Source organism: Carcharodon carcharias, chromosome 28 (assembly GCF_017639515.1).
Source record: "Carcharodon carcharias isolate sCarCar2 chromosome 28, sCarCar2.pri, whole genome shotgun sequence".
NCBI lineage: Eukaryota > Metazoa > Chordata > Chondrichthyes > Lamniformes > Lamnidae > Carcharodon > Carcharodon carcharias.
In genome coordinates, this window is record NC_054494.1 from 21,928,470 (window position 1) to 21,955,709 (window position 27,240).

The 27,240-nt window shown below is 40.6% G+C and overlaps 1 protein-coding gene across 3 annotated transcripts in view; it reads right to left on the minus strand.

Annotated features, from left to right (window-relative positions):
• The window catches only part of LOC121270828 (adenosine kinase-like), a 227,159-nt gene that overhangs the window by 89,752 nt on the left and 110,167 nt on the right, over positions 1–27,240 (minus strand). For 2 of the 3 annotated variants that reach the window (XM_041176304.1, XM_041176306.1), the window contains exons 5-6: positions 6,949–7,154; positions 1,044–1,152 (exon numbers count right to left, since the gene is read on the minus strand). In XM_041176304.1, coding sequence (XP_041032238.1) covers positions 1,044–1,152; positions 6,949–7,154 — 315 coding nt within the window. The remainder of the gene's footprint in view (positions 1–1,043; positions 1,153–6,948; positions 7,155–27,240) is intronic. The other variant, XM_041176305.1, reaches the window with a different exon arrangement.

Sequence of the window (27,240 nt, forward strand, 5' to 3'; positions counted from 1 at the left end):
ATTCTCTCAAGGTATACAAATGATGGGGTGTTAGCTAAAGCAAATAGGATGTTAGGTTGCACTGTCAAGACAATTTCATACACAACAAAATATAATTTTGTCCTCTACAGGGCTTTAGTTAGCCATCACTTAAATTACTATGTCCATTTCTGGTTCCTTCTCAAGATGGATTTTATAGAAGCATTGAAAAAGGGTTAAATGAGGTCACAAATAAGAATGACAGCCATTTTTGAACTTACTTACCTAGATAGAGTGTGTCTTTTTTACTTTAGAGATGCATAGGTGCATAGATGACCTGATAGAGGTATTTGAATAATGAAGGGACAAGACAGTCTTCACATTGATGGATCATTTCAGTTAAATAAGTTAGGGAGGACCAGAAATATGCATCTAAGTTACACAAGGACAGAACTAAGTCAGATGTATCTGAAGGTTTTTCTTTTCCCACAGGCTGGTTGACTGAGGAAACAAATCGCTAGGCTTGGGTGCTGATTTGCTGGACATTTTCAAAAGAGAGCTGCAGTGGTTTCTGGTTGTGACAGGTATCACAGAACACAAAAGCCAGGTGGAATCCCAAGTAAAATGAATCATGGTAAATATAGTCTCCTAGATTGACTTTGATTATTTAAGGGGGTCAAAGGGCTATTTTCAAGAATTTTTGCACCTAAATTGATCCTGCCTTTAAAATCTGCTTTTTTTTGCTTCTCCCAGGTGTTGTTAAACATGATACTTGAAAGGCATAACAGTGAGCGCAAGGCTGGATGGACAAGTTGGTCTTTTCCTGTCCACCAATCTGTATGTTCGTATGGAACTGCTTGGATATCAAGAAACATTAGGTAAATGGCTTTGTTCCTTAATTTAGCTGTTCCAATACTGATTGAAAATGTAGCCCACTTATACTTTCCAATGTTTGATTTTAGTTCACAGCGAAATTCAGATACATGGAATAAAAGTAAGTCAGGTGATGTGTGCCATTTTAATTAAAAAATGCACATCTTTTGAGATAAAATCTTTTGACAATAATACACAAAAAGCACACTTACTGCAATATAATAGACTTTGGCCTTTTCCACCAACTGCCAGTTTTCCTTCTGGTCCAGATGTCTCTCCTTTTTGTAGCAATTTGCAGCTGCCAGGTTAGCGACAAGAGACCTAAAGTAGCCGAATGAAGTTAGTTAGCTAATTACTTGCCATACTTTAAATAGAAAAAAAACTTTCAAAACATGTTATCCCTTCTAGAGAATGTGCAACATCCAGTAACTTCAACAGCATTTTATTTAACTGACATGCAACAATACAAAGTTGTTTACTGATTTACAGTGATTTTTAATTCTGTCAAGAGATATAAGTAACAGCTTATACAGCAGTTTGCTCAGCTGGTACAAAGGGCTGATGTAATAAGATTACTCAGTGGTGCACTGGTTCCCCTGAAAGGTCATCGGATTTCTCAGGATTCCCACAGCAAAGGATGGGAGGGAAGGCGCCATTAATACAGCACTGTAGAATAATTCATGAGGCACTTGGGAAATCTTCCAACTTGCACATGGCCAGTCTGCATCAGAGATAAAAGTTTTGTTATATGTGTAAATGTACTGATGGAAGCTGAATGGAATGCTTTGACTATTCTAATTTACTGAATTTATAAGTTTGTATGCTTTCAGCAAATTCTCCCTCCTTCTCGAGTGTATTAACTAGCTGTGAAGTGGTTCTATTGATACTACCAGTCTCTAGTACTTTGTACAAGTACCTAGGCAATGAATGGCAGCAACAATACCAACAGCACTCAGTTCCATGACTTACCTGCTGGTTCCTATTTACATGAATTTTCTACTATGGTCACAGGCAATGATTAGAATTAGGAATATTGACTGATATTTTCCCTTCCTAATCCCAGGACAATAAAGCTAATATGCGCATCTGCTGCTACTCTGGCTGAGATGAGCCACCTCAACACAGAATAGATATGGAATCTTTATAATTAGTATAACTTAGTGTACACCTCATGGTGTGCTTAGTCACTGAGCCATCAGAGAAGCTTTAAACGATTTTCTTTTCATTCTGCTAATGATTTCAATAATTTCTCCAAATGTTTGTTTTTCTCAGAAGCCCTGTTCATCTCAGTGGAAGTATTATGAATTAATCAAATATTTCTTGAAAAGCATTTTGTCAGATGCGAAGAACACTGAAACCTAATTATATGTAGAAATTGAATTATATGTAATTTCACAAACATTTAGTGAAAATTTTCAACACGATATGTTCAACTTTCAGTAAAAGATAACGTGTAGACAACTTAAATACTTTGCAGTATTACTATATCAATTTAACAACGCACTTCAATTAACCAACAAAATGTGCACAGATCAGCAGAGTTAGATTAATATTTTAGGCTATGTTTACAGCGAAACTATTTCCACTGCTTTATGAGAGAAAAAATTCTACCACATATAAATCCTTTAATTTGTAATTATGTGCTATTCATTTTCCCTTTCATTGTACTCTCAATAGCAAGTAAAGCTGAGAGGATAGCAATTGGCAAGTTTCTTCTTAAAGTTAACAAGAATAAGAATCACCTATCCTGCCCACTACATCCCTTCCTGGTTCCAAATAATAAATCATTACCATTCCAAGTTATTTTTGGATCCCTTTTCCCTGATGAGTAGGATATGTGGCTTTTCCAACTGAATTTTCTTTAAACCTTCGCATTCAAAATGATTTTTCCTATGGTATGGTAAAAACCATGAACTATGCAAATATTTCCCTTTGTATACATAAGTTAGTATTCAGATAAGTTCCATCATAAAATAAAAGCCAGTTAGTCATCAAAATAATTGGGTAATTTTATAGGTACAGTAGATAGGTAGAGACGAGAAAAGATGGGTACAAGGAGAAAAGCACAAGCATAGGGTTTGTACAATTTTGATTGACTCTGACCAATAGTTCAAATCTAAAATGTGATAACAATTGCTACAATTAGCTTCCAGGTTCCCAGGCATTGTGGAGCGAATAGATGTACAGTCTTGATTTTTAACTCCCACTATCTGAGAGAAATCAAACAGGGCATTTAAATTGAGGGCAGTCACAACCCCCATGATCTTGCTGCTTTCTTGCCATACCCCAATGTTAACTTGCTCATTTGAGCAGGCGAGCAGGACACCTGCAGGAAGGCGGTGGTCCTTCAGCACCTCACTCCAGTATCTGTTTAAGGTTTGACGTGAGTAGTGATGTTCACTCCATCAGGCCATACCTGCTGGGAGTCAAATCGTGGAACAGATGACACCTAGGCAGATATTTATACTTTAATGAGAATGAGTTCTGGGCTCACTTTAAAGGGTTTCCCTTGCCCCGGCGGTGGCATAACGGCATTGTCACTGGACTGGTATTCCAAAGACACAGGGTAATCCCACCGCAGAAGATGGTAAAATTTTAATTCAATAAAAAATTGGAATTAAAAGTCTGATGATGACCACAAAACCATTGCCAATTGTCATAATAACCCATCTGGTTCACTAATGCCTTTTAGGAAAGGAAATCTGCCGTCCTTACCTGGTCTGGCCTGCATGTGACTCCAGGCCCACAGCAATGTGGTTGACTCTTAAATGCCTTCTGAACAAGAGCAATTGGTGATGGGCAATAAATGCTGGCCTAGCCAGCGGCGCCCACATCCCATGAAGTTGCAGGTCAGGTATCTGGCTGGATTAGGGTAGGACACTGGGAAATTTATGGAAATGAGGCCCAGCCCCTCCAAGATGCTTGCATGCATCATTTCTAAAGCATGTTACCAAAGGGTCAACTTGATCTTACAGCAAGTATAGACCCAATCAAAGTGCTAATTTCAGCTAACGAGGAGGGATCAGGACCAGGCAAATTGGAGTCCAAGGCTGATAAGTAGAAATATAATGGAGCAACAGGCAGCCTTTAAAGAGCTGGTTTGGATACAGTCTGGGTACACTCCTACAAAGAGGAAAGGAAGGGCAACCAAAGCCAGAGCTTCGGGGTGACAAAGGAATTAGAGAGTAGTGTGAAGCAGGAAAAGGGGCAATATTGGAGATATCAGCTTTATAAAAGGGAGAATTAGTATAAATATAAAAAGTACAAAGAAGAAGTGAAAAAAGAAATGAGACACAAAGGAACAGTACGAGAACAGACTGGCAGAAAATGGAATCCAAAGGTTGTCTATAGGCATATTAACAATAAAAAGGTTGCCAGAAGAGTGATGGGGCCAAAATGGAGATCTATTTGTGGAATCACTAGGCATGGCTGAAGTACTAAATGAGTAGTTCACTTTGGAGTTTACCAAAGATGACTTTGCTAAGGCTACAGTAAATGAGGAGGTGCTCAAGATACTGGATGAGATAAAACTAGAAAAAGGAGGTATTAGAAAGCTTAGCAGTCGTTAAAGTGGATAAGTCCCCTGGTCTGGTTGGATGCACTCTAAAATGCTGAGGGAAGTGAAGGGAGAAACTGCAGAGGTGCTGACCACAATCTTTCAGTCCGCCTTAAATACACAGGTAGTGGCTGAGAATTGGAGGAAGGCAAATGTTTATACTCTTTCAAAAAAATGAGAGAAGGGTAAACGTGGCAATTACAAGCCAGTCAGTTTAACGTCAGCATGGGATGCTTTTAGGAATAATAACTCTTGGACAAGGATAGACTAATGAAAGAGCATCAGCAGGAATTTGTCAAGGGCAAATGGTGTTTGAATAACTTGACTCTAGTGATTAGGATTAGGAACGTACTGCCTGATAAGGTGGTGGAAAAAGATTCAATGGCAACTTCCAGTTGGATAAATATTTGAAGGAAAAGTAACTGCAGAATAGGAGAAAAAGCAGAGGAGTGGGACTAACTGGATTGCTCTTTGAAAGGGCCAGTCCAGGCTTGATGGGCCAAGTGGCACTTTTGTGTGCTGTACTGCTCTATAATTTTTTTTATATGGGAAACTGGGACTCACCCATCAGAGTGAGGAATTGAAAAGGGTTTAAAAAAGTGTTCCAGAGGTCATTGCCAGGAATATATTTGATCTCCAATTTAGAGAATACAGACAGTTTAGGAGAATTACAGACAGAAAACCTAAGAGGAGATTTTTTTTAATGGCTTTTAAAACCATGAGTAGATTTGATAAGAGTTACCAGGGAAAGATTGTTTTTTCTGGTTGGGAAGCTATTGACATACAGGTTAACAATTTTAAAAAGTCATGATCACAGTTTCAGAGAAGAGTGAGAAAAAATTTCTTTACATGACAGATTTTTGGACAATGAAACATTTTGCCATGGGAGTGATTGAGACAGAGCTCACTGTATCTGTTAAAATAAAATTGAATAAATATATGAAGCAGAGAAAAGATACAGGGCTATGAGGAGATAGCAGGCCAGTAGAATTAGTTTTGAATTGATTCTTAGAGAATGAGCTAACATAAGACAGCCGGAATAATCCAAGAGGTTAGAAGAAGATCAAAAGCTTGATTCAATTACTAAAATTATTGAATACAAAATCACATCCTCAATTATTTCATCAGTTGCTACTCCAACAAGGAATGGAACAGTTTTTGACCTGGTCCTCCATAATGAAACAGAGCAGGCAGGTAACCTAAAAAACAAATGTGCATTTGTGAAACAGGGACCACAACATAATTCAGTCCAGAGCATGACCTGACCAAAAACAAAATCAATGTGAGATCACCTAGGAAGAAAAATTTGTATGTACAATAATAAATTAGCAATGGAAAATAGTTAAACAAAATACAGCGAGGGAGAAATGTAACTCCCTCTTCAAGAAAAAAGGACACGGAATTAAGCTAGGAAATTTTAGCCCAATTCATTTTCTACCACTGTCTTACAACAAAGAATGAGGTTACAAATAACAAAGCTAATCAATGAAGTCAACACAGATCTCTAAAATGCTGGCTTTACTTAACCAAGCATAGAATTCTTCAAATCAACAAGAGGTGATAAATGAAAGAAATCAACACAAAAACAGTTTTGACCGTTCGTGACACCGAGCCATAGAAGGAGAAATCAGGAAAGATGACCAAAAGCTTGATTAACGAGGAAGGTTTTTAGGAACATCTTGAAAGAAGAAAGAGAGGTAAAGAAGCAGAAGGGTTTAGGCAGGTTATTCCAAGGTTTAGGACCAAGGCAGTTGAAATCACGGCCACCAATGGCTTAATCAGGGACCATGTTAGAGACTTATAACAAAGATAACCTGGTACAATGAATTAAAGGGAATTTGGCCACAAGTATACATGGAGGGCAGAGAGCAAATGGAAGAACATAGGGAAGTTTCTCAGCCTGGAAATATGTTATGTCTGTTGTTTCATGGTCTGTGTTGGGGCTGTTGTTATTTCTACATACTTAATGAACTGGGCTTAGAAATTAATGGAATGTCAAAATTTGCTGATTGCACCAAATTAGGGGATAAAGCAAATTATGATGGTGAAAACGAAAGATTGCATGGAGAGAAAGTTTAATGGATAAAAAGGTATATGCTTTGGAAGTAAAAACAAGGAAAGAAGTGCACCTTAAATGGTAAGATTTTAAATGTACTAGAGGAGCAGAAGGGCCTTGGTGTGTGGCCATGACTAACTAAAAGTTGCACATGTAGATAAGGCTATAAAATGTGTACTGGAATCCGTAGTATGGAGTCTGGAAGCACACTAAAGCAAAACTCCTGATGGAGCATTGTGCACAGCTTTAAGTAGCCTATTTTAGGAAGGATATAAAAGCAGCAGAGATTAACTGGGATGTTACCAGAAGTGAGGGGTACGAAGAAAATCTTCAGAAGTTTAGGCTTTTTTCCACAAAAGCACAAAAGGATGAGGTATGGCTTGATAAATCAAGATTTTCATAGAATGATGTGGTATAGAGGAGGCCACTGTGTCACTTCTTTTTAAAGAGCTATACCAGAATCTAACGTGCATTTGATTTATTAAATGAAAACTAATATCCTAACCTTAAACTAAGTTTCTTGAAAGGAGTCGCTGACCTGTTGTCACCGGTGATGCAGGCAGCACAAGTGCCCGTTGGCTGTTCATTTTGTTCATAGTAATGGGCATCAACATGGGCTTCTTCAGCTTTCTTCTTCAAAATCTCACCAAATTTATCTTTTCCAATGCACCCAAAGAAAGTCGCTACCTTATGAGGTTGCTGAATCATCCACTGCAATTAAAAAAAGGGAAATTTGTCTAAAATTGTATTTCGAAGTTCAAAATAAAAGAGCTGATTCAAGACTCTTTTGTTGTCCAGCTCAATTATACTACCACTCGCTTGGTTCCACTATTACCTTATTGTAGTCAGAGTCTTACAGCTTCTCTTCCCAGTCCTGCACCACTACTTTCAGAGTCCTTCGAGGTTCTATCTTTTGACCAGCCCACTCCTCTCCCTCAGCTACATACTATCTTTCACAATATCATCCAAAGACAAGAGGTCAGTTTTCACATGAATGCTGTGGACTCTCAGCTCTACTCTCCTCCACCTCTCTCGAAACCTGCTCTACCTCTGTTGTCAAACTACTTACTGGAGATGCCTTGGAGTAGCCATAATTTCCTTCAGTTAAACAGTGGGAAGAGAAAAAGACATCATTTCCAGACCCACCACAAATTCTACACCACTGCCACCCATCCTACTGCCTCTTCCAATCACCACCATCTCAATTCAGGCTGCTTGAAACCTCTTTGCCTGATTCAGTGCTGGGGAGTGCTTCCGGCCTTCTTATTCTCCATTATCAGGGTGCATAGTTCCACCTCATAACATCATTTGGGGAGGGGGTAGGGGGCAATTAGCTCCGTTGGCTAGACGGCTAGCGTGTGGATCACCCCTAATGGCTGATGTAGTTTCAGGGCCTGTCTCCGCACCCCACAGTTTATAAAAAATCATGACACTTGGCCATGGTTTTGGTGAATAATCACCAAGTACCTGCCTTTGGGCAGAGAACTCAAGAAGAGCAGAAATAATTTGCTACATTCTTAGCTCATGTGCTGCTGAAACCTTCTTCAACACTTCTGTCACTTAATATTCTAATGCTCTCCTGGCAGCCTCCCAGTTTAGCCCCTCCATAAAGTTTAGCTCATACAAAATTCTGCTACCCATATCCTATCCCATTCCACTGGCACCTGGTCCCTAAGCACCTCAATTTTAATGTTCTCATACTCATCTTTAAATCCCTATACGGCATTGCCCCTCACCATCTCTATAACTTTCCGCCAACCTCCTCCCACTTTTTTTTCTGGACTTTAGGTACTTGTGCATCAATCCCCTCTTTTCGCACTAACATTAGCACCTATCTCTTCAGCTACCAATGCACATGCTCTGGAATTTCTTTGCCTTTCACTTCCCCATCCTCCTTTAAAATACTCCCTAAATCCCAGCTTTTCAACCCATCTTTCAGCCATCTTTCCCAAAATCTCCTTTATTGGCTTGACATTCATGTTTTCCTTATGCTTCTGTGAAGTTCCTTGTGATTTTTTTTTGTTAAAGGTCACATTAAAGTGCAATTGGCAGTTGATGAGCAAAATGTATTTGGCTGTCAAAAGAGTCAGGGCTATTAACTGCCCTTTTTGTAAAGCCAGATAATTACCAAAACTAGCCAAACATGATGAAAAGCAACATAAGTATCTTAGTAACTTTTACAATCACTCCTCTAAAATTCTGCTTTTCTCACCAAAGACTATTAAATTGTAAAAGAGCTCTAAATCTTTTTATAACTTGAACTATAAACAACCCAGCAGCCTGGTACTCGGAGTTCGGGACCTTTGTGGTTGTTTGAGATGAGAATAGCCAGTCATTGAAATCTTTCAGCTCAGCTAGAATTTAGATATGCAAATAGAGCCAGTTTTCTGAATTAGGTTTGACAGCCTTCCGAAAGGTTAATGTTGACCACTAAGTACCTTGCACAGCAAATGCAGGGGTGGAAAACTTATTGGCAACTCTGTAACCTTGACTCTTCCCAATGGTGCAAGCTCATTGTTGGTGTCCCTGCAGAAAATGGTTGCACACTGACACAGTACTTGTTTTCAGTCTTTGCCAAGTAGGTATTCTCAGACCTGCAGATACAGTTCATGGCTCTGACAAATGCAGAGACTCCAACTCTGGATCAGCTGATCCCCTGGCATTTTTTATATTGTATCACATCAGTCACAAAATACGCTTTAGGAACAAACCCCATCATTAATTTTAACTTGATCTGCTGACCAACACGGAACACTATAGTTTGTGGCTGGATACCTTGCAGTGAAAGTTGGTACTGCAGGTGCCCTTTTTCATATCCCCTTCCCTTAATGGCTTTTGTGATCATCCATACTCTTGAAATGCTTCAATTATTTTTCTTTCCATATGAACATTCTTTTTGTGTTCCAAAATACAAATGATTAAAAAAACAATGAAAAAATATCAACCATAAAAATCTTTATACCTTTGCAAACTCCTTTCTGCTTTCAGTACTTCACCTACGGGAAACTGTACTGAACACCATATCATATAAAGATGAAGCTTTTACACTCCAAGACTTCTCAGCCCTCATACACATGCCACACCAGCAGGACTAAACCCACTGCTGTGAGAATATTGTTGAAAATACAACATTCGTTTGCAAGAAACTTGCCAAATAATCAGAGTTATGAAATCACTTGGCTCCACTTAAACAATTCTTTCATGATCTGCTGCCAAGCAAAGAACAAAGGACAAAAAGTAGTTCTTAAAAACCGTAGAAAAAAGGGAATAAAAAAAACTACAGACTAAAAAGTCTCTATACCTTTAAGAATTCCCTTTGCGCATGGGGCATTTTGCCCACTTCACAGATGGAAAATTGCATCCAAAGCTATTAACATCCATTATTATAGTAAAATGAAGCTTTTGTACTTTGAGATTTCCCAGCTGTTGCAGATACATTCTAGAGGTAATAAAGTGTAAATATGACAGGACAGAGGGCAGTCATAAAAGCAGGATCTCAAACTGAACACCACCTTTTTTGAAAACCTTATATTTGAATGTACCTTAGTTGCCAAAGAGTAGTCTAGGGCCCAGTAATTCAGTCGCGCTGCAGAATGTTACCAGCCCACATGCAAATAGAGAGTCTGAGGAGCTCAACATAATGCAGATGGTGCTGCAGTAGGAGCCTGCACAGGGATGAAGGGAGAAGTTAGGTGGTTGAGAACAGCAGTGGTTATGGTAAGCACTGGTGCTGTCCACCTCAGGGCAAACTAAAGTTGCAGGTAAGGGCCAGAAGCAGGCATTAGAACACTTATTTGCACATTCAAATTCACTAACATCCGTTTCAGGTGCGGGAAAAGAGCACCCATTGTTTGTCCTTTACCAAGATGGCGCACAGCACAACTTGTGACAGAAGTGTGCTTACACATTGGACACCATTTTGGTTCTCAAACACCACTCAGTGGCGCCCATCCCAATTTTGCATCCAAGGACTCAAATTTTTATTTGTGGTGGAAGGAAAAAGGTACTGTAATAATTTCTCTTTTACACTATAAATTGGGACAAGGCTTCAATTGAACTATTATAAATATAAGTACTTATCATTTCAATTTAAAAGAACATTGGGGAATTTTGTATATTACAGTAACCTATGGAAGCAGAACTAATTGTCTTTTGTTTCAGGATGCTCAACAGAGCTAGAATATAGATAAAAACCTCAAAACGATCACAGATTAGTCTGAAAGATATTCTCTAAAGCAACTGATTCAATCACATCAGGCACAATTTATCTTGTTGTGCAATGTGAGAGTTAAGCATTTTTACATAAATATAAATGGGCTTCTTTTCCCAGTTTTGGTGTTTCCTTCCCTTAATCCCCAGCCTCAGACAATTTTCCTTTGCTTCACTGCCTTTTCGGAAGGCCTTGTTTTTGAAGGAGTCACTTGTTATGTAGATAAACATACCAGCCAATTTTTATACCAGGTTTCATAATTGGCAAGTTTATTTGTTTTTGGTGGTGCTTGTTAAGGGGGTAAATGTTGGCTGAGACACGAGAAGAACTCTTGACTCTTCTTGAAAGAGTGATTTCTTTTGCATTCACCTGAAGTACCCCCTTTGTACTGCACTTAAGTGTCAGCCTAAATTTTGTGCTCAAGTCTGAAAGTAGAGTTTGAAGCCAGAACCTGCTAACTGAACCTCTTTTTTGCAAATTGAACCAGCAACAATGTTTGCCAATTTCTTGACAGGAGAATGGATGATTAAGAAAAAGAGAATGCAAAATAGTAATCAGACCAACCACACTGTTGAAAAAAAATGACACGTCTGTAACAAAATCCACGTTCAACTGATGGACCATTTTCACAAGACCATCAAGAACGAGAGAAGTGGCTCTTTGGGAAAAAAAGTGAATTGGCATTTCTTAACTATAAACATAACCCAAATTAGACAACAAAAACTTGATTTTTAATTTTTTCTTTCATTGGATGTGGCATTTATTGCCTATCCCCTAACTGCCCCTGAGAGCATGATGGTGAGCCGCAGCCTTGAACTGCTGCAGTCCATTTAAGTACACCCATAATGCTGTCAGGAAAGGAGTTCCAGGGTTTTGATCCAACAACAATAAAAGAAGGGTGACATAGCTCCGAGTCAGGATGCTATGCTGCTAGGAGGGGAACCTCCAGATGGTGGTGTTTCCATGCATCTGCTGCCCTTGTCCTTCTACATGGTAGAGGTTGAGGGTTTGAAAGGTGCTGTCAAAGGAGCCTTGGTGAGTTACTGCTGTGCATCTGGTAGATGCTGCACACTGCTGTCACTGTGTGTCGCTGATGAAAGGAGTGAATGTTTAAGGTGGTGCATCGGGGTACCAATCAAGCGGACTGCTTTGTTCTAGATGGTGTCAAGCTTCTTGAGTGTTGTTGGAGCTACTCATCCAGGCAAGTGGGGGACATTCCACCACAATCCTGGCTTGTGCTTTGTAGATGGTGGACAGGTTTTGGGGAGTTAAGTGGTGAATTAGTTGCTGTAGAATTCCCAGTCTCTGACCTTCTTTTGTAGCCACAGTATTTATATGTCCAGTTCAGTTTTGGTCAATGGTAATCCCCAAGACGTTGATAGTGAGGGATTCACTGTTGATAGTGAGGGATTCACTGTTGATAGTGATGGTAATGTTATTGAATTTCAAGGGGTGATAGTTGGATTCTCTCTTGTTGGAGATGGTCATTGCCTGGCACTTGAAACTTCTAAATGCACCACAGATTTTTGGAAAAGCAAATACAAAAGGAGGTTTTTGAGATTGAGAGCACCTGCAAGCCACATTTCATGACTTGGAACCATATCACTGTTTCTGGATTAAAATCTTGGAATTCCTTTCCTAACAGCACTGTGGGTGTACTTGGACCAAATGGACTGCAGTGGTTCAAGAGGGTGGCTTATCACTACATTCTCAAGGACACTTAGGGATGGACAATAAACGCTGTCTTTGCCTGCAACACCCGCATCCCATGAAGGAATAAGAAAAGGTACAAGATGGATTTAGATCTTTAGCGTCACCATAAAGATGAAAATTTGTGTTTATAAATGCATCAACAGAATTAAAACAGATATCTAGGCTGTTGTAAAAGATCTTCAGTGATTTTTGTTAACCAGCATGATGGAAACCAAAAACAAACAGGTTTTAAAGAAGCTGAGGGGAAGGATAAGCTGTTTTCAAATACAACATCTGGACGACATCTACCATCACTGCAATTTCATGCATAGTTAGTAATGGCGCAGATATGTGCTCCTTTCCATAAGGGTTGCACATATGGCTGATAATCTGGAATTAGCTTCTTCGAGCAGCATTATGATCCACAACTGTTTCAATTTGTATGGTATCTTGAACAGGTCTGTTCTGATGGCTGTCTGCCATCTATGCCTCCTGTTTCATTAGAGCAATGCATTATCTATGGATTCATACCAGATCTCTCTCAGCACAGGGAATGAGTGAGAGATTCAGTTACACAGCAGTTAATGGTGATTAATTTCCATATTGTTCTCACTAAGTATTCTAGAATAAAATTGCAAATCTAGAGAGCTCCATTCTTATTAAGAAAATCATTTATCAATTAAAAAAGACATATATTAATGAATATATTTTTAGATATACATCATGATTGCATAAAATTATACATTATAAATCACATAAGTGGTACAACGATGGATAAAATTAACCAGTAATATTGTATTTATACTGGAATTAAAGCTTTACAAATTACTCTAATGTACAAAAATTCTTGGTTCCCAACACCAATGATTACATTGAATAAACACCACAGAATCAGGTAATTTGACCCAACTAGTTTGATCCTTTAGAATCTGTTTTGTTACTTGTGTTCTGCTGATGGTCAGGGATGTAAATTTCTTCAATAGTTACCAGTTTGCTCAAAGAAAATCTTTGAAGGTTTTGTATTTTCATTGGTGTAGCATATTGCTAGACATTGTGAAAGTAAATACACATTCATATTCAAACCACCTTTAATTCAACAAACTTTCCATGCAAGGCAGGCTTCATTTAGCTGCTTTTATAAGATCATAAGAAATATGAAGAGTAGGCCATTTGGCCCATCGAGCCCAATCTGCCATTCAATAGATCATGGCTGTTCTGATTGTAGCCTTAACTTCATTTTCCTGCCTGTCAGCCATAACCTTTGATTCCCTTGTCAAAGATCTGTCTAATTCCGCCTTGAATATACTCAATGACCTAGCCTCCACTGCTCTCTGAGGAAGGGAATTCTAAAAACTAATAACCCCGAGAGAAGCAATTCCTCATCTGTGTCTTAAATGGGAGACCCCTTGTTTTTAAACTCTGCCCCTAGTTCTCTATTCCCCCACGAGGGCAAACATCCTCCCAGCATTTACCCTGTCAAGCTCTCTCAGGATCTTTTATGTTTCAATAAGATCACCTCTCATTCTTCTAAACTCCAATGATTATAGGCCTAACCTGCTCAGCCTTTCCTCTTAAGACAATCCCTCCATCCCAGGAATCACCTTAGTGAAACTTCTTTGAACTGCTCCGAATGAAAGTATATCCCTCCGTAAGGAAGGAGACCAGAACTGTGCACAATATTCTAGGTGCAGTCTTTCCAATGCCATGTATAGTTGTAACAAGGCTTCCCTACTTTTATATTCCGTCCCCTTTGAAATAAGGGCCTCCTTAATTACTTGCTGTATCTGCTTGCTAACTTTGTGATTTGTGGCCAAGGAGACCCCAAATCCTCTGTACTACAGCATCACAGCATCTGCAGTCTCCTTCATTTAAATAATCTTCTACTTTTCTATTCTTCCTGCCAAAGTGGACAACCTCTCATATTTCCACATTACACTCCATCTGCCAAATCTTTGCCCACTCACTTAACCTATCTAGATCCCTTTGCATACTCTTCGTAACCTCCTCACAATTTGCTTTCCTACCTATTTTACACCATCAGCAAATTTGGCTACAATATTTGGCTCCCCTCATCCAAGTCAGTAATACAAGTTGTAAATAGTTGAGGCCCCAGCACTGGTCCCTGTGGCACTTCACTAATTACAGTGTGCCATCCTCAAAATGATCCATTTATCCTGACTCTTTGTTTCCTGTTAGCTAGCCAATCCTCTCCCCATGCTTATATATCATTCCCAATATCATGGGGCTTTATCTTTTGCAGTAACCTTTTATGTGACATCTTCTCTAATGCTTTTTGGAAATTCAAATACACATGCATTGGTTTCCCTTTATCCACCCTGCTGGTTACATCCTTCAAGTAATCTAATAAACCTGTCAAAAGCCATGCTGACAGTGCCTGATGGTATTATGATTTTCTAAATGGCCTGCTACTACCTCCTTAATAAAGGATTCTAGCATTTTCCCAATGGCAGATGTTAGATTAGCTGGCCTACGGTTTCCTGCTTTCGGTCTCCTTCCTTTCTTGGATCGTGGTGTTATTTTTGCGGTTTACTAATCTGCTGGGATCTTTCCAGAATCTAATGAATTTTGGAAGATTACAACCAGTGCATCAACTATCTCTGCAGCCACTTACTTTAAGACCTGAAGATGTCGGCCATCAGGTCCAAGGAAGTTGTTAGCCTTTAGTTACAATGTCCTGGTGTAGCTACTGTCATCGGGCCTATAAACCACTCACATCAATGATTTCTTTCCTTCGCTATTTCTTATCTCCCCCCCAAACTGATTCTACACTTTGATCCTCTGATCCAAGATCATTTCTTACTCCTGTACAAATCTTATCCTTTATTAATAGAGCTACCCCACCTCCTGCTCCTTTCTTCCTGTCCTTCCGAAACGTCAACTACGCTTGAATATTCAACTCCAAGCCATTGTCCCTTTGCAACTATGTCTCTGTAATGGCTATCATTTCACATTCATTTATTTCTATTTGTGATATCAATTCATCCACCTTGTTATGAATGCTGCGTGCAATAAGATAAAGAGCCTTTAATTCTGTATTGTTACCGTTTGAACCAATACTGAGCTTATTTGCCGTTTGTATACTCTGTGTAGTTCCATTTGCTCAAGTTTCCAACAACCAGCAGCTGCATGAAGGGATAATTCTTAAATTTAATTCAACCATTAGCTAGAATGCTCGATTTTACACAGGGACTCAGCAGTTACCTCCAGTGAAACTCTGAGCATTAAACTGCTGCATGGGTAGCAGCAATATCTGAGAACATTTTAGGTGCACCCCCTGCTGATATTACATTGTGGTGGCATCAATGACACAGTTAATAGCGGGCATTTCATGGCATCGCTGTTGAAATTTGTCCTGTAGCAGCACAAAGTTGTGATCCTTCCCCTATAAGCCTCCACTGGCACTAACATATACAGTGACACTTAGGTGAGTTAACAGAGGATGCTCCGAGTTTGTGAAGCCATTCCTCAGGTTTCAAGCTATTAAGGAAGGAATTTGTTAAGAACTACATACCCAATTTTAAGAAAAGGATCTTCAATTCTTTGACACCTGTGAGGCACATCAGCTCAAACTATGAATGTGACACTGAACAATGCATCTGTGCATTAACCAATCACAGAAAAGATATAGATCTCACCCAAAATAATCTCTTAATACTGCACTAAAGTTTTCGCTCATATTTACTGAGCCCTAGTGCACGACTTGATCCTGCAGCTTTCTGACAGAGAGGGGGGACTGGTACCTAATGAGTCAAGCTGAGCAATATTGGAAGAAATTTTTGGAGATAACAATGGGGCTTAATATCCCAACTTCCAACAATAGTCCTCCAGAACTTGCCACGCCCCTAGCCAAGCTGTTCCAGTACAGTTACAACACTGGCATCTACTCACTAATGTTGAAAATTGCCCAGGTATCTGCTGTACACCAAAAGCAGGACAAATCCCACCACACCATCAGTCTACACTCCATCAGTGAAATGATGGAAGGGATCATCAACAGTGAAATCAAGCAACACTTGCTTAGCAATAACCTGCTTACTGACACTCAGTTTGGTTTCTGCCAGAGTCACTCAGTTCCTGTGTTCAAATATGGACAAAAAGGCTGAATTTCAGAGGTGAGGATGGGAGATGCCAGAGGACTGGAGAACAGCTAATGTGGTTCCGCTATTTAAAAGGGTTGTAGAGATAAACCAGGGAACTACAGACCAGTGAGACTCACCTTAGTGGTAGGGAAACTATTGGAGAAAATTCTGAAGGAGAGAATCTGTCTCCACTTGGAGAGGCAAGGTTTGATCAGGGATAGTCAGCATGGCTTTGTTAGAGGAAGGTCATGCCTAACAAATTTGATTGAATTTTTTGAGGTGGTGACCAAGTGTGTAGGTGAGGGAAGTGCAGTTGATGTAGTTTATATGGATTTCAGCAAAGCCCACAAGGTCCCACATGGGAGACTTATAAAGAAGGCAAATGCACATGGGATAAAGGGAAATTTGATAAGGTGGATTCAAAATTGGCTTAGTTATAGGAGGCAGAGGGTGATGACAGAAGGCTGCTTTAGTGGCTGGAAGCCCGTGTCCAGTGGCATACCACAGGGATCTGTGCCCGGTTCCCTATTATTCGTCATTTATATAAATGACATAGATAGCTTTGTGGGGGGTAGGATTAGTAAGTTTATTTTAAAAAGATTGGCCAGGTAGTTAACGGTGAGGTTGAGTGCCTTGGGCTACAGGAAGATATAGACAGGATGGTCAAATGGCCAGATAAGTGGCAGATGGAATTTAACCCTGAAAAGTGTGAGGTAATACACTGTGGAAGGAGTAATTTGACAAGGAAGTATTCAATGAATGGCATGATACTAGGAAGTTCTGAGGAACAAAGGGACCTTGGCATGTGTGTCCATAGATCTCTGAAGGCGGGGGGGGGGTGCATGTTAGTGGGACACTTGCCTTTATCAATTGAGGTATAGATTACAAAAGGAGGGAAGTCATGTTGGAGTTGTATAGAACTTTAGTGAGGCCACAACTGGAGTACTGTGTGCAGTTCTGGTCGCCACATTATAGGAAGGATGTGATTGCACTGGAGGGAGTGCAGAGGAGATTCACCAGGGTGTTGCCTTGGATGAAACATTTAAATTATGAAGAGAGGTTGAATAGACTTGCGTTGTTTTCGTTGGAGCAGAGAAGATTGAGGGGCGACCTGATCAAGGTGTACAAGATTATGAGGGGCATGGACAGGGTGGATAGGGAGCAGCTGTTCCCTTTAGTTGAAGGGTCAGTCACAAGGGGGCATAAGTTCAAGGTGAGGGGCAGGAGGTTTAGGGGGGATGTGAGGAAAAACTTTTTTACCCAGAGGGTGGTGATGGTCTGGAATGCACTGCCTGGGAGGGTGGTGGAGGCAGGTTGCCTCACATCCTTTAAAAAGTACCTGGATGAGCACTTGGCACGTCATAACATTCAAGGCTATGGGCCAAGTGCTGATAAATGGGATTTGGTAGGTAGGTCAGGTGTTTCTCACGTGTCAGCGCAGACTCGATGGGCTGAAGGGCCTCTCCTGCACTGTGTGATTCTGAAGTGCGAGTGACTGTTCTTTACATCAAGGCAGCATTAGAGCAAGTGTGGTTTCAGGGAGCCCTAGCAAAACTGGAGTCAATGGGAATCAGGGGGGAACTTTCCGCTGGTTGGAGTCATGCCTCACACAAGGCATTGAATGTCAAAAGGCAAAGGTTAGATTCTCTCCTATTAGAGTAGTCATTGCATGGCACTTGTGTGGCATGAATGTTACTTGGCACTTGTCAGCCCAAGCCTGGATATTGTCTAGGTCTTGCTGCATTTGGGCATGGACTGCTTCAGTATCTGAGGAGTCGCGAATTTTTAGGGATGTTTGCTGATGATTGCACAACATTCAGCATAATTCGCGACTCCTCAGATACTGAAGCAGTCCATGCCCAAATGCAGCAAGACCTGGACAATATTCAGGCTTGGGCTGACAAGTGCCAAGTAACATTCATGCCACACAAGTGCCACGCAATGACCACTCCAATAGGAGAGAATCTAACGATTCCCCTTTGACATTCAATGGCATTTCCATCACTGAATCCTCCACTATCAAAATCCCTGGGGGTTACCACTGACCAGAAACTGAACTGGACTAACTATATAAATACTGCGGCTACAAGAGCAGGTCAGAGGTTCGGAATCCTGCCACGAGTAGCTCAACCTGCTACTCCCCAAAGCCTGTCCACCATCTACAAGGCACAAGTCAGGAGTGTAATGGAATACTCTCCATTTGCCTGGATGAGTGCAGCTCCAACACACTCCAGAAGCTTGACACCATCCAGAACAAAGCAGCTTGCACGATTGGCACCCCATCTACAAACGTTCACTCCCTCCATCACTGACGCACAGTGGCAGCAGTGTATACCATCTATAAGATGCTCTGCAGGAACTCAACAAGGCTCTTTCAGCAGCAGCTTCAAAACCCACGACCACAATCATTTAGAAGGGCATGGGCAGCAGATAGATGGGAACACCACTGCCTGGAAGTTCCCCTCCAAGCCACTCACCATCCTGACTTGGAAATATATCATAGTCCCTTCACTGTCACTGGGTCAAAATCCTGGAACTCTCTCCCTAACAGCACTGTAAGTGTACCTACACCGCATGGACTGCAGTGGTTCAAGGAGATAGTTCACCAACATCTTCTCAAGGGCAATTCGGGATGGACAATAAATGTTGGCCTAGCCAGTGATGCTCACATCCCATGAATGAATAATAAAAAAGGATGCAGACAGATTTGGCACATTAAATGCTGAAATGTTTGAAACAAAGTCACAATCAGTCTAAAAAAAATCAGATTTACAATTATTTTCAAAATTCATTCAACACTCAAAAAATAGTTTCTAAAATTTTACTTTCCTATTTCACAAGAACCCACCAATTGTAAAATTCTACTTTGCATCATTGTTATTGGAGAGAATGCCTACAAGGGAACTGCAATTAAACTACAATGAAATAAACAGAGCCACTAGGCATTCTATCCTGGATCCACAAAACTTCCACATTACTAAGTAAAAGAGACATCCATTAGTGAGTTTCTCACACAGACAGGGCAGAACCAGATTTGCACTAAATGTGGTAGCGAGTGGGTAAAATGATGCTTTACCCACCAGCCGCAATGGCGGGTTTTCATGCCATATCATCCCGGCGCATTAGTTATGCATTCCTGGTAAGCAAGCCGTTTCCATGCCGGTCAGGCTCTCATTCACTTGCCAAGCCATCACCTCGCCGCTTCATCACACCAGGCACTATATTTAAAGTACAGCCACACGCAAACATCTCAGTGATTCCAGCCCATGACTACTGCAGGGAAGATGTCCATGAAAGGAGAAAAGACTGCAGCCCCCAAGTTTAGTGACTTGCCACAGCAATGCCTTTTAGACGCCGTGGAAGCCTGCCGTGATGTCGTTTACACCCACACTAGCCGCAGGATGGCTTGCGAGGCAATGGCAGTGGTTATTTGTGCCAATGCTGCACAGAAGAGGTTGGCCAAAGAATGCAGATAGAGAATGAATAAACTCATCCATGCAGCCAGGGTGTGGCAACCATCTCATCACTCTAAACTCTCATACTCAAGTCCATCACACATTCACTGGCATCTCACTCACTGCCAGCTTAAGGGACATCACACACATCCTCTCACATGTCAATGTGGCCTCATCTCTTCTGGAGACTGCCTCCTTAGCCCTCACCATCTTGAGGCCACTTGCACAGATCAACATGCACCCCCACACACATCCTGGGTTACCCTCCTTCCCCAGTACAGCCCTCATCCTGCAGCCTCTTCCCTTGCCTGAGGCCACTTATGCCCCTTCGCCAAGCAAGACCTTGCCCTGCTGCCACTGAAAAGCCACTTGCACATGGCTGATCTGGTAGGTAGAGACTTGCCGTGACCCCCCTAAAAGTGATGTGGTGTTGTCTATGAAGCCTGGAAGTGATGACTGCAAGCGCTGACCGAAGTAAGGTAGGCAAACAAACCTTGAAGTCCCGAGTGAAGTGCAGCCTGCCAGATGCACGTTGCTTACGTGCTGTTGCAAAACACATTGGCGTGTTTTCCCTAATAACGATATGCTGATGTATTAAAATGAGGTTTCCGACGTCCAATGGTGGAAAATGCGGCTCGCCATTGGCGGGCGAAATGGACTATCGTGAACTGGTTTCACGCTGTCATGGAACAGATTGCACCATGTTGTCCACTCATGCCATCCAACATGCCCGATGTCAGCAGGCATGGAAAATCCAGGCCACAGTTCCCAGACATAATATATTGCACCTTTAGTTGGAAAAATATTGAAAAGCATTTTTACAGAGGAACAATCAGATAAAAAAATGGATGGTGAAATAAGGGAGACATTGGATAAGGTGATCAAAATATTGTTCAAAAGAAGTGAAATTTAAGAAGGGTTTCAAGAGAGAGTGAAGTGGAGAGGCATAGGAATGTAGGGAGGGAATTCCAAAGCACAGGTATAGATTGCTGAAGGCACAGTTGAAGGGAGGGGGAGGAAAATGTACAAAAGTCCTGAGTGAGAAGAACAGTCAGTTCAGGAGGGAGTGAATGTAGTAGGACTGTAAGAATTTACTGAGATAATATTGACCAAAGATTTGAAGGGATTTCTACACTTGAGAATTTTAAATGGAGTCAGTGGGGTGAGCAGAACTTGAAAAACAAGGTAAGATAGACAGTAACAAGTTTATAGAGAGTGGATGATGGGAGGCTGGCCATTGAGAGCATGAGATGGGTTGAGTCTCCAAGCCACAATGTATGGATGAGTGTTTCAGCAGTGGAAGTGGTCTGAAGTAGGCCACATTACAGACATGAAAACAGGCAATCTTTAAAATACAGGACAGGTTGCTCAGCTCTCGGTCTAGCAGGGTGCTGATACTGCAAACAGTCTGGTTCAGCCATATACAACAGCTGGGAGGTGGACTGAAATTGGTGATGGCCGAAGGGGGCAGCTTCAGCCTTCCCAATGTTTACCGAGAGGAAACTGGTTCATCAAAGGTACGATTGTGGAAATTTGTTAAAAATAATTAGAGGCACTGAAGTTTTGAAAAATAAGCAGAACATAAACCAAATTCTCTTCTATAAGTAACCCCTCAAAAATTTGTATGCCCTGGCGTTAACCCGTCTGCCATTTTTTTTTGTACATTTCATAATATAAAGCCAATAATTAGCAGGCTAAGTAAACCTTGAACGATGTTGGATCTGGAGAATATGTGCAACTTATTCACAAAAACTTCACAGAAAGGTCACTTCAAATGTCAAGTATTTCCACTTGTTAAGTTTACATTGTAATTATCTTATTATCAAAATGATTTGAGCTGAGAAAATGTTTAACCCCACAGTGATTTATCTTATTTTAGAATTTGTGAGAAATAAAGATTTCATATAACATTATGACCAACTAAATCATGCCAAAGCAGAAAAACAAGTTGAATATTTTTCTTAATGGTTTCAATCCCCTAGCTGACTTGGAAGCTCTTTTGTTTACCACAGCTTTTGAACAAATAGATTTTTTAAATCAACTACTTTTGGCAAAAAAAAACAGGTTTAAATAAAAAGCTATGGCTAAGAAGCATGCCAGTACGTAAATGACATTGTGAAGAAAAGAGTAGTTACCAGTCTCTGACAGCATGCCAAGAACATTCGCTACTCTTAGCATTTTATAAGCAATCCAAGAGAAAAGGTGTAGCTTTTGTCTACCATATTTCTGGTGAGATTTTAAACTGAATCCCTGACTACCTATTCAGGTTGAAATTAAAAGATTTGTAGACACTATTGTAGAACAGCAGGTGTCTCTCCCAGTGCGCTGGCCAACATTTAGCCTTCAATCAACTATACCAAAAATAGACATCCTGGGGGAGTTTTGGATTGATTTAAGTTTATAGAGAGTGGATGATGGGAGGAAGGGACACTTTCCATGGAAGGGGCATCCATGAAAGACCTGACTGATTCATTCATTCAAGTCATTTTCAGGGTCTATTTTACAGAAGTACGTTGTTACCCTAAAAATGTAAATAATCAGCAATAACTGCCATAACATAACAGACCAATAAACTGGCAAAGGTTTCGGTTTGAAACAAATGAGGTCCTGAAGAGTGGATCCTGCGAGGATGTTTCCCTTTGTGGGGAAGTCTACACTTGAGGACACCATTAAATTAGTGGTCTCCCATTTAAGGCTGAAATGAGGGGAATTTTTCACTCTCGGAGGATCATTAGTCTATGGAATCCTCTTCCTCATGCAGCTGCGGAGGCTGGGTCTTTGAAAATATTCAATGCTGAGTTAGATAGACTTCTGATCAACAAGGGAGTCAAGGGCTATGGGGGACAGACAGGAAGTGGAGCTGAGGCCACAATCAGATCATTCATGATCTTATCGAATAGTGGAGCAGGCACAAAGGACTAAATAGCCTACTCCTGCTCCTAATTCTTGTGTAGTGTATTCCAAAAGTGGTTTACGTTTCCTATACTGCCATATCATTTTACCATGACCACTACTACTTTTGGCCTTGTTGGGAGTCAGAGCGGAGTGGAGCAGACCTGCAAGAGATAGTCAGGAGCTGAGGAGCGCCTATAAACACAGACTGGGGATTCAAGTGAGGCCTACCTTGCTGGGAGTTGGCGCGGGCCTGTGGAAGACAGTGGGGAGCTGAGGGGCATTTCAGAGGCAGCAGTATGGGGGAGAAAAAGCAGCTGTGACATCACAGGAAGCTAGTAAGTTGAATGGCCGGCTCAAAATATTATAACATATAATATATATCATATATATTTATAATATAATATATAAAAAGATAAAAGGCGCAGATCGAGAGGCCTACTTACATTGAGACAAGAGGTGGAGTGACCTCTTGAACCACAACATGACACAACTACAGGAAAAGCAGTTGATTGGTGAATATTTCTAGTCTTTAAAGTAAAAGGTCTTTGGTTTATGTTTAGGTCTCTAGTCTTTTTTTTCTCTTTTTCTTAAAATTAGCTCATTGAGTCTAAGATTGATACTGGTGTAAAAAAAATTAATTACAATAAAGTGTAAAGAGTGAGGGATTCTTCAAGTGTAGAGTAGGGATACTTGAGTAATTAATTAATAAATTTAATAAAATACAATATTGACGGCAGGATGGGTGATGCGCTGCTGGTGGACCCCAAGATTATCCAGAGCAAATACATCTTTAGTGTTTGCGTAGCGAGGTGCTTCGGATCCAAGTTCAGGAGCTGGCGTCTGAGCTGCAGACATTGTGCCACATCAGGGAGGGGGAAAGTTACCTGGACACTTTGCTCCAGGAGGCAATCACACCCCTCAGATTAGGTCATTCAAATTTGGCCTGTCATCAGGGACAGGAGAGTATGACTGCAGGTGAAGCTGGTATGCGGACCCAGGGAGTAGCGTTTGAGGAGCCCAGGCCCCTGCAACTGTCCCAACATTTACGAGGTTCTTGCAAGTTGTATGGACAAGAACGGGAACTGCAGGGAGGATGAGCAAACTGACCACGGCACCATGGTACAGGGAGACATTCAAGAGGTGGGACAAAATATAAACAAAGTAGTGGTAGGGCAATAATTAGGGGAATGGATACTGTTCTCTGCAGCTGTGAACATGAGTCCCGAAGACTGTGTTGCCTGCCCAGGGCCAGGGTATAAGGACATCTCCTCAGGCTCAGAGAGGAACTTGGAGTGGGATGGGAGGGATCCAGCTGTTGTCGTCCACGTTTGTGTCAATGACATTGATAGGACTAGAAAGGAAGTTCTGCTGAAATGTTATGGCAGGCAGATGGTAAATGCCAAGCTGCCCAAATTCCAGAGGGAAACGAAGTAGCTGCCACAACAATTTGCAATTTGTACTTATTTCGAGGTGCAGGATTTGAATTCAGTAGTAATAAGGCCGTGTCTCATAAGTTTCTTACAAACTAAATTAAACCTTTATTAATAGAAGAAATTATTTTAAATACATACATAGATCTACAAATTACTACTACGATAACTTCTAAATCCCCTAATTAATCTAAACCCCAGTTATACCTCTGTTAAGACAAGGGTGAGACAGGTAGATTTTAAAAGACCCAGGCAAAGTCTCACACAATACCCTGAACAGTCGAATTCAAGGAGTTTTCTTCAGCTTCAGTTCCTTGTAGACAGCAGCTTGAGGCTTAGATTCTGGAGGTTTTTTATACTTGTGTTAGATCTTACAATGCCTGCCCTTTCACACAATCTTTGCTCCTTCATATATATTTTCCCCATTGAATGCAAATTCCCTTTGTCTCACCATGTCTTTGGACTTCACCTCTCTAATAATAAAAAATCCATCAAAATGCCAATTTTACAAAATAAACACTGTTTCTTAACTTCTCCTGGCTAGGTGAAACATTTCACCACCCTCTTTTGAATTCAAGCTAGTCTGGTTTATTTAAAAGTGCAGATGTTCCCTTTACACCTATGTTTACCTAGTTAACATTTCAAACCTAGCTTATCTTCTGATACATCAGAGCCTTCAGACCAGCTGCCTTTAATTCAACTAAGTCACGCGCACACACACACACACACACAAACACAGAAAAAGACCCCACTATTACAATAAATTCCAATAACATTATGAAAATTATAATATCTTTTTCACAAGAATGAATTTGAACAGTTAGAAGCTAAATTAAAAAGCAAAACCTCCAAGATAATCTAGGAGTTACTATATGAGCCACGGGCAAACTGACATAGGGTAAACAAAGTCAAGAAGTTAAATGAGTGGCTCAAAGATTGGTGCAGGAGGAATGGGTTTCAGTTCATTGGGCAATGGCACCAGTACTGAGGTAGAAGGGAGTTGTTCCTGGACGGGCTTCACTTGAACCATGCTGGGACCAGTGTCCTGGCGAATTGTTTAACTAGGGCTGGAGAGAGGGCTTTAAACTATTTAAACTAAATGGTGGTGGGGGGGGGGGGGGGTTGCGAGGGTTCTGAAGAGGGGATACATAAGCTTACAAAGCAAAAGGATATGCATTGCAGGGTAATGATACCCCACAGCGCACAAACAATAAAGAAAATACAGCAAATAGAGTCAAAGGGTGAAAAAATGGTAAAAAGGCAAGATTAATGGTTCTTTACTTAAATGCACATAGTATTCAGAACAAAATAAATTAATTAACGGCACAAATAGAGGTTAATGGATATAATCTTATAGCCATTACAGAGACATGGTTACAAGGATATCAAAGCAGGGAACTAAATATTCAGGGGAATGTGACTTTTCGAAAGGACAGGCAGGAAGGAAAGGGTATTGGGGTATCTTTGTTTATACGAGATGGAATAAGTATGAAAGCAAGAAATAATCTTGGATCAGAAGATGTAGAATCCATATGGGTGGAGGTAAGAAATAACAAGGGGAAGACAACACTGGTGGGAGTTGTCTTTAGGTCGCCCAACTGTAGGACAGAGAACAAATCAGGAGATAATGAGGGCATGTAAAAACGGCAGTACATTAATCACGGGTGACTTTAATCTTCATGTAGATTGAGAAAGTCAAATTGACAGAGGTCGCCATGAGCAAGAATTCATAGAATGTATTCGGGACAGTTTCCTAGAACGATATGTTGTGGATCCAACCAGGGATCAGGCTATTTTGGATCTGCTAATGTTTAATGAGGCAGGTTTAATACATGTTCTCAGAGTAAAAAATCCCCAAGGAAACAGTGACCATAACATGGTAGAAATTAGCATTTTGAGAGTGAGAAACATGGGTCAGAAACAACTGAAACTGAGCTAAACTTACATAAGGGTAATTACAAAGGAACAAGGGCAGAGTTGACTGGAGTGGTCTGGGAAAGGAGTTTAGCAGAAAAGACGGTTGATGAACAATGGCAGATGTTTGAGAAATAGTTCATGACTCACAGCAAAGGTATAACCTAGTGGGGAAGAAGGATCCTAGGAAGGGGATAAACCAACCATGGATAACCAAGGAAGTTAAGGATAGTATCAAATTGAAAGAAAAAACATACAATGTGACAAAGATTAGTGGTAAGCCAGAGGATTGGAAAAGTTTTAAAAACCAACAAAAGATGACCAAAAAATAATAGAGGGAGAAAATAATCTTTGAAGGTAAACGAGCAAGTAATACAAAAACAAACAGCAAGAGCTTCTTTAAATATATAAGGAAGAGAGAGGCCAAAGTGAACATAGGCCTCTCAGAGGATGAGGCTGGGGAAATAACAATGGGAAACCAGGAAATGGCACGGGAGTTGAATAAATACTTTGCAGTCTTCACAGTAGAAGACAATATTAGCATTCCAAAAATACTAAATAATCAAGGGGCAAAAGTGGGGAGGAAATTAATACAATAACTATCGCTAGAGAAAAAGTACTAGGGAAACTAATGGGGCTAATGACCAATACGTCCCCTGGACCTGATGGGCTTCAACATAAGATATTAAAGGAAGTCGCTACGCAAATGGTGGATGCACTGGTAGTAATCTTATAACAATCCTAAGATGCTGGAAAATTCCCAGGGGATTGGAAAACTGCCAATTTAACACCCTTATTCAAAAAGGGAGGGAGACAAAAAAAAACAGATAACTATAGGCCAGTTAGCTTAAAATCTGTCACTGGAAAAATGTTCTATTATAAAGGATGTAATAGAGCATTTGGAAATCATAATATAATCAGGCAGACTCAGCATGGCTTCATGAAGAGGAAATCATGCCTGACAAACTTATAAAAATTCTTTTGAGGTAACAAGCAGAATAGATAAAGGGGAACCAGTAGATGTAATATATTTAGATTTCCAGATGGCATTAAGGTGCCGCACATAAAAGGCTACTTAATAAAATAAGAGCCCATGGTGTT